This window comes from Apis dorsata, unplaced genomic scaffold (assembly GCF_000469605.1).
Source record: "Apis dorsata unplaced genomic scaffold, Apis dorsata 1.3 scaffold_130, whole genome shotgun sequence".
Classification (NCBI taxonomy): Eukaryota; Metazoa; Arthropoda; class Insecta; order Hymenoptera; family Apidae; genus Apis; species Apis dorsata.
Genome location: NW_006263423.1, coordinates 356,084 through 364,744, shown reverse-complemented (window position 1 = coordinate 364,744; position 8,661 = coordinate 356,084). Strand labels below are relative to the sequence as shown.

Here is an 8,661-nt window from a genome sequence, read left to right as displayed (position 1 = left end):
CCTTCATTTTTCTTTTTTTCTTTTTTTTTTTTTTTCTCTCCAACCAAGTGGACCGTTCTTTCGTAATAATACCGGGCATAAGAGTGGCGAGGAACATTGAATAGGGCGAAGGATATCCGTTTCGTCCGGCGAATGGGTGGTCGGCTCCCTTTTAACCGTCTCCGCGTTACGCAACCATGTCTTTTGTCTCCAAGAATTCGCCCCGGTGTATTTAGAAGTTTGTTTGTTTTTCTCGGATTACGCCGAGGATCGCCGACCGAAGTGAATTAAATAAAAGGGTTCCATCTCGCGACGATATTTCAGCGGGACGATTTTTATATATATATAGGGGGGAGAGGAGGAGGAGCCCCCCATCCCAATGTATCGTAAATCCATTGTCGGTATGTGTTGGCCTATCATGAATTGTGCCCTCGGAGAAAGTGAGAACGAAAGACAAAGTACGCCCCGGCGAATCCATTTCGCGTGATCTGATCCAACCCGGAGAGCCCCTATATTGCATCGTAAATCTTCGAGGCTGGGAGAAACGATGAACTGCAAATTGCAAATTCGCTCTTGCGCGCTCTTTATTTTGATATCTCCCAATTTTCGAACGAGCTTTAAAAGTATCTTTGATCTTTGGAATGTTTTTTTTTTTTTCCTCTTTCTTTCTTGTAAATTTATCATATATCTATAAATCGTGCAATCGTTTGAATATTGTGTTTATCAGGCAATCGACAACGAGTTGATAAAGATGATCTTGAGATATGTATTTTACGCGCAATAATAAATAAACGTTTTTAAATGATTATATAATAATCTCTTATGTAATCTATTCAATTTTTATGTACATTGTATAATATTACTCAGATGGTTTAATTCATTTTCGTATAACTAACTATCGAATGCAATCGAATATTCTAATCTGTTCTATTCCGATAAAAACGAGAGATTCTAATTCAAAAATCCGATTATAACTTTTTCAATTTCCAATTAGACCATCGATAACAATTGTGTAAGTAAGAAAACAAAAAATCCCCAGGAAATGGACGAGTCGAAAGATCAGCGAATCAGTTGGTAGAACTCGCGTAGATCGAATTACCGACGGGGCTTATCGCGCGAAAAATTCCCTAGCAACCGGTCCGTAGGAAGTTGGCAACTTGTAAAAATCTCGCTGCAAGGTCCGAAAGTATCCCTTCTCGCGATCGTAAGGGTAGGGGTTGCGCGCTATTCACTGAATTCAGAATGCGTTTGGAGAGTCTCCAGTCTCCTCTTTACCTTTTCCATTCTCGGGAAAGACGTATGAATCGTCGTCGGATGGTTGCGGTTCCCTGAGCGTGGGACACTTTAGAGGCTATGTCCCCGGAATACGTAAATCGGGATTTTGAACGTGCATTCTTTCTCATCCTTCTTCCCTCCGCACTCTATTCCTCTATCTTTATGCTTTTTTCCCCTTTCCGGTGCTTACGTTAAAATCGAATTATCCTGTTATGCAAACGTTGAATTTATCTTATGGATGCTCGGATTTCTCCCCGTTCGAGCAACGCGTGGACCGGCGGGGTGTCTTCTGCTTTGAAACCATTCGTTTCTTCTTCTCCCCGATTCATCGAAATGATCGAAATTTAAATTTTTGGAAACGTTTGAACAAATATTTTGCACCCTTTGATTTGTATATTAAAAATTAAAAAAGAAAGAAAAATATATATACGTATTTGCTCGATTTCAGCGAAATTAATAAAGGCAATATATCACAGAAGATATATAATAATTTAATCGTTATTTCTTGTAATTTAAAACAAAGCGGAGAAGCATTTTTCACGGAATAACAAAAATTTTAATTTTTCTTCGCGATCGAATCTATATTAAAAAAATCTAGATTATCAAAATTAGATTGTATGAGAAGTGATAATTTGCAATAATTAAAAAGAGGATATTGTTTAAAGATTAAAAAGAAGTATTCCACGATCTAGAAATATTTTTGACACATATTCGAAGATAAACAGGATATTTATGATTAAGTATAGGGTGAACTATCCTCGGTCTGATCAAACTCGGTCTCGATCTACTAGATGCTCGTGTAACTCGTGTACTAAACCGAAAACGGAATAGATCGGACGCCTAAACTGCATTTTACGACTGACAGGATCGTAAAACGTAATGCAGAACGGTTTTGGACCGTGCTTGACGTACATAAATTCGCACTGTGCAAGATTTTGGGGGCGTGTTGCACGTTCAGACGGAATCGTTTATGGGAGAAGTAGCGTCGTCGGTGTTTAAGTAACGACTATCGACACGTATCTCGAACACGGTACGATAAGTTTAATTCGTCCATTAGCTGTGAAAGAGTTATATATCGAGTATATATTGTTTGTACAATTTTTTTTTTAAACGAAACAATTTATTAATTCTAAATTTTCTTCCGATTGAAATTTTATTTCGTATTATTATTTAATAATTATTTAACTCGATTCGAACTTCCTTTGAATTTTGTATATATAATTATAATGTTTAATTATATTTTTAATATCCTGATGCAAAAAATTAGATACTGGTAATCGAAAATGACGACGTAGCTTCGTAATATCGTGTGATCATACGATAAATAATAATTCATAACGTGTTATATAATAACAGAAATTTAGGAGGGAACGTTTTAAGGATCTCCCATGCTCCCAGCATTTTCGCGTTACAGTTTATTTTCCTAACGGTACGTTGCATATGATTAATTATAACTATTTAAACTGAATACATTTAATATTCATACAGAACGTCAAATATAATTATGCAACAGCTTCGCCATAACGCGGTTATCATTAATATGTAAAATTAGTTACTTCAGGATTAAATTCATCATAAAGTTTTCATTATTACGCTCCAGGCATAACGATAATCGGTTTGATATAATAAACATTATTATCTATTACTTGTCGACAATTATCGCGTGTATTGCATCGATCATTTTTTTTTTTTTTTAAACAAAGAAAAACAATTTCGTTCGATGTTTATTGTTATTATTGTATTATTGAACTTAATCTTTATTAGATTAGATATGTGGAAATTTTCATTTTTATTTATAAATTGATGATAATTCTTTTTTTCTTTTCTTTTCTTTTTTTTTTTTTTTCTTCAAAAGATATCGAGTCTTATAGTTCCTTCGCTCGATGAATTTAATCTTTTCATTTTAAATATAATCAAAATTTCTATCTATTGTTTATTTAAATTGTTCAATCGCAATTACGGGGTTGAACAAGTATTTTTAATGGAAAATAACGGTTGGATCGAGGAAATTTAGAAAAGTTTAAGCGTACGATTCATGAAATTAGTCAGCTTATTTATCGAAGGGATACGCAATAGCCATTTTTCTCGCTGTTTCCACCATTTTTTTTCCCCTCACCAAGGCCGATGATGCAGTCCCAAGTTCACCCTGAACCGCAAATATCGCCTGTAACAGCTACTCGTAAAAATCACTTGATTACAACCCCTCCCTTATCACCTCGAGGGCCACTATAAGATGAGGCGGAAAGTAAAAAAAGTCATCCCACGATCTTTTTATGTTCATTGGGCAAAACGTGAGAAAAGTTTCCATACTCGTCTCATTTTTTCCTCTTATATTTCCTAGTTTTTTTTTTTTTAAGGAATCTATAATACCTATAGGTTGTAATTTTGTCAATTTTATGCAATAGCGATTCAAAGATGATTCGCGTAATTTACAAAGATTAAGAAAATTCGAAGACGGATTCAGGCTCTTCGAGTTTCGAATTTTTGAATTTTAGATTTTCAGGAAAAGTTTTAATTTCGTGAATCTACGTGAGATTACGAAATTCTTAAAATTTAAGAAGAGCATTTGTTGGGAAGAAATCGAAAGAAGAAAAATCTAGAATAATAAGGTTTTAAACGAGATTCGACTTAACAAATTGAATATTTTATAGTTGGGAAAGAAGCTAATCGCATTAAGAATGGATTTATATAAGTTACTCTCTGTAAATTGTTCAATAAACAAATTAAAATCTTGTTTCGTACAGTTCCAAAGCGGCCATTATGAAAGGAAATCTTCGCGACTTTGTTCATCGAACGAGGCGAGGCACGAAATACCGTAACAAGTAATTAAGTTAGAGGAAGATTAAGAGATAAAATGTTTCCATGTTTTATTTACCATAAAGCAAAGGTGGATTAATCCTTGACGCGATGAGAGAAAAGAACTTTATGATATTTCGAGACGCGAAATCGGAAACTTTCCCCGGATTTAAACATTTCATTTTATTCGTCCCATAAACGAGTAATCGGTAACCTTCGTTAAAAATTTCGACAAATGGAAATTGTATTCGAAATATATCGAAAACGATCGTTTTCTTCAGTTTCAATTTCATTAGAAATTATAACGAATCGAATATTTTTTTTTTTTTTTCAACAGCGAACCAAACTTTCCAAAAATTGATGAATAAATCGTAATAAAATTCGTGTCAATTATTATTATTTCCTATTAATAACATGCCGAGATCGAAGACAACGAAACGAAACTTCCGTTCCGATTAAATTGTTGCTCTGATTATATTTACATTCGGTTTGAACGACTGATACTGCAAATTTGTATTATTAATTCTCTTCATTATTATTATTATTATTGTTGTTGTTGTTATTATTATTATTATTACAAATTATCTCTCCCCCTTCTTTTATTTAAATATTATAGCGTGAAATTCATCAACGTTCGTTGTTTGGTTAAATTACGAGAAAAATCGTAAACGATTTATTACTTATAATTTTCCAGTCATACTAATGACGTCCCAGGTAACGCGACAGCCTTGATATTTCAATAGGCAGGAACCTGATATGATCTGATCGATAAAGCGTCCATGTTGTTGCACGGGTGCCAATATACCGTAAATATCGGGGAGTTATGTAATCTGTTAAGCGTAATATCGATGGCTGCCTACAGATACGTAATAGTCGTGTAATAATTTATATTTAATTTAAACGAAATGATCGACTTTTTTTCCCCTTTCCCCTTCTTTCTCTTATCTCTTCTCTCTAATCGAGAATACAATTCTTGATTTTCAGATTCTTCTACCTCTATCACTTCTCCTTCTATGCCTACCATTATCGATTCAACGGGCAGTACAGCAGTTTGGCTCTTGTCACGTCTTGGCTTTTTATACAGGTAAGTAACAATTCTCTTATTATTAAAAGAAAATCCAGGAAAGGATCAAACCTTCTTTATTCGAATTATTTCAAAGATTATTAAGAGATATGCTCGTCGTATCTTATCTCCAGTTTTCACGATTTCATCACTCAGTACTTTTTACAACAAATCAATTTTTTCAACTCTTTCACAAGATTCATTAGATCTATCTTCTCGATAATCTAATCTCGTTGAACAACAAGAAAAATATTTATCAAGTATTAAGTTATCAAGTTATTCGTCAAATATCTGTATTATCGACACGATCCGATAATTTTTACTCGTTTCGATCGCGATAACTATTGCAAATTCTCCCTTTCACCCCTTTCGCAAAATCACACATAATTTGGATCGCAAAGTATCAAAGTATCCGTATCGTTCGCGTCAATTTTTCTACATCCACCATTGCAACATCCATTAAACGAATCCACCCTCGATCCTCGTCATTACGATCCCCATCGATTTAATTCAGTCGGCACGAAGCCGTCCCCAATCGAACCGACTTTCAGAGAGAGAGAGGGAGAAAGGGAGAGGGAACATATTTTCACGCACGGCGAACATCCGGGTCTAAGCAATTTGAAAGGCAAACACATTTGCAGCCCTCTTGAGAAATTCCTCGCGATCGATGTCAGAAAGGAATGATCGATCGGTTGAGAGGGGCGGTAGAGGGGTGGTAGAAGGGGGAAAAGTACTTCGTGACATAATTTCTAAACGCGCCGTTGCTCGAGACCCATTCTTTGACAAGCCTTGGCGGTTAAAACGGGATATTCTTTAAAAAGTAAAGATTTCGGGGATATTTAATAGGAAATCTTGAAATAGGCCATCTTGAATTCTCCGATCTTCTTCGCTTTTAATTCCAATTTCGATTCGATTCGAACGCAAACATTGATTCGAAGAATCGTTATGAATTTTACAATAAGAGTGATTTGGGAATAATAAGAAGAATAATAAGTAACAATAATTACATTATTGAATAGAATTATCAAGGAAAGAGGATAGAAGATATATTTTTTCGTAAGAAAAGAAAGATCGGCTTCGTTACTTTTTAGACACTTTTTATTCGGTCGAGCGTTTTCTCTCAAGTAGGTCGGTTAAAGTATTTCTGATTAATGGCCGCTTTTTCACCGCGAATAAGCACAATTGTTGTTCCCGTGCAAAACTTTTCTATTCGCGCTCCTGTCTTAATCCTGAAATGTTTTACAAGCTAAAGTACAAGTTAAAGGATACATTTCTGTATTTTTCACCCGATAAATACCCGGTATCTATTTGTAGATACAGAGAACTACGTTGTGGTTAACGATTGTCCTCTGTATACTTTGACAAAATTTCATAGGTATTTTTCAATTCCTTTCGAGCAATTCGAAACTTTGGAACTTTTGTTGAATTTATAAATATTGATAGTAAAAATTTCATCTTCGATTTTGATTCGAAAATGATATAGAAAATTTGGAATTATATTTCTCTGGTGTTTCTCTGGTAGTATGAAAGATTATGATAAAGTTAAAGATAATTAGTTATTCGAAGAGAGTCATTTCGAGTCGAAGGATACGAAAAGAAAAGGGAGAATATTTTACGTGGAATTCCTGTAAGTGGCTTCTGGTGAAAGTTCTGCTATTGACAGTAACGGTAGCGAATGAAGAGGCTGGTTTGCAGACTAGACCCGGCCATCGCTCAAACTTAAGTTACGTAAACGCGACCAGGACAATGCACTTGACAGTTCAATCGATCAGAATAATTTAATGCCAACTTGGGATTTCAATGAGCGGACATAAATACCATTTGCCCTCACTTTTCTCGTGCAACCTCTTTTTCCCTCGGATATTATCTCGATCTAGACATATCTAGACATATCTTTCTTTTGTAATTACGATACCTCTTTCATATTTTTCATTCCTACTTAAAATTCCACTTTGTGTCTTTTATCCTCTCGAGCAAATTTTTTTTTCACTTCTTTATCAAAAGTTTCTTTTTCGTTATTTTTTAGAAAAATTAGAAAATTAGAAAAGAATTTATTAAAATCCTTCTCTTATCGCAATACCTCGTATCGAATTTTATCGTTAATTTATTAAAATATTACATTTAATTCTCTTTAATATCCCATTCCAACTGTTATTGTCACACAACACTTTGTTATCATTCTTATAAATATCGTTCAAAGGGGATACATAATTTTATAATATCTTCGATTACATATATATACAACGAAGATAAATCATCTCCTTGCAATCGATATACATTTTATAATACAGTTTCTCTTAAAAGAATAGACGTATTCCCGTACAAATCTCATTGTTCGAAGCCGATTTTTACCCTCGATACGAATTATATATTCCGGATAATCTGATTCGATAGCGTAGCTTGATAATGAATCATAATTAGATGATCGGGACGGTATTAACAGTTATTATTATAATGGCGTTACGATAGCTAGGTGTTGCGTTAATAACCGAGTTCGGTATGCACTGTATATATATTTTGCGTGGAAAAATTAAATACCATTAAAGTGTAATGGGCCGGCTAATTAGCCGATAAAAGATACCGAATGAATAACAGATTCGGCTTGTTGTATTTCGATCAAAAAAGGAATATAACGTATTTCGTTTTATCGCACCGTCGCGTATTAAAAGTAGAATGGAATTTGCAATTTGCTCACGGTATATGGAAATATTCGAAGGAGATAATAATGGGCGAGGATTCGAATCGATCCTTCGTGTTTTAATTTGACTGTGTAATTAAAAATTGTTTAAATCGATTGAAAGAAATATCTGGAAAAATTATATTCTGTATATATACATATATATTTCTTGCTTATTACAGCTGAGGGATAGTTGAAGATTATTAGATGCATTTGAAAATTGTATCTGAGAAATTACGTCGATGAGATAGAAGCTTCGATTGAATATCGTTTCGATCGATATCCGAGTTTATTCTATTCTTTCTTTTTATCATTGAAAATATCTCCGTTTGCTGGATTATTATTCATTTAGGTAATAATTCATCGAATATCTGTAAGAGAATATTGGCACGTCACGATCTCAACCCGCTCTTCTACATTTCGTTATCGTATCGAAAGTAATACTAAATTTCACGAAACTTAATACTTGTACGTAATTAATTACTATTTAAATGTTAATAATACGAATAATAATTATAATGATAATAATATTCACATTTCTATTAAACGAATCAAATTTTAAATCGTCGAAAAAGAAATTTAAAAGAATTTTTGGAAAATTCATCACTTTTTTAAAAATACATATACTTTCTTTTAATAATTTTCTATATTCCATGTTCTATATATATTATAACATCATATAAAGATATCAAATTATACAGAAAATTTAATACTTGAGTTTAATTAATTACTACACAAAATATTAAATAACATAACGTAATATCCCACGATTACTTCTCATGTAACTAAAACTATTGCATCTCGAAGGAAAAAACGAATCCAAAAATCTCCATACATTTTCACTACTACCAAAATCTAATTGCCTCAATAA

General features: G+C 33.5%; 1 protein-coding gene across 1 annotated transcript in view; it reads left to right on the top strand.

Moving 5' to 3' along the window:
* LOC102673850 (membralin) overlaps nt 1-8,661 on the top strand; it is a 79,377-nt gene that overhangs the window by 63,276 nt on the left and 7,440 nt on the right. Inside the window, exon 11 of the mRNA XM_006612967.2 lies at nt 5,035-5,134. Within this exon, the coding sequence (XP_006613030.2) occupies nt 5,035-5,134 (100 nt within the window). The remainder of the gene's footprint in view (nt 1-5,034; nt 5,135-8,661) is intronic.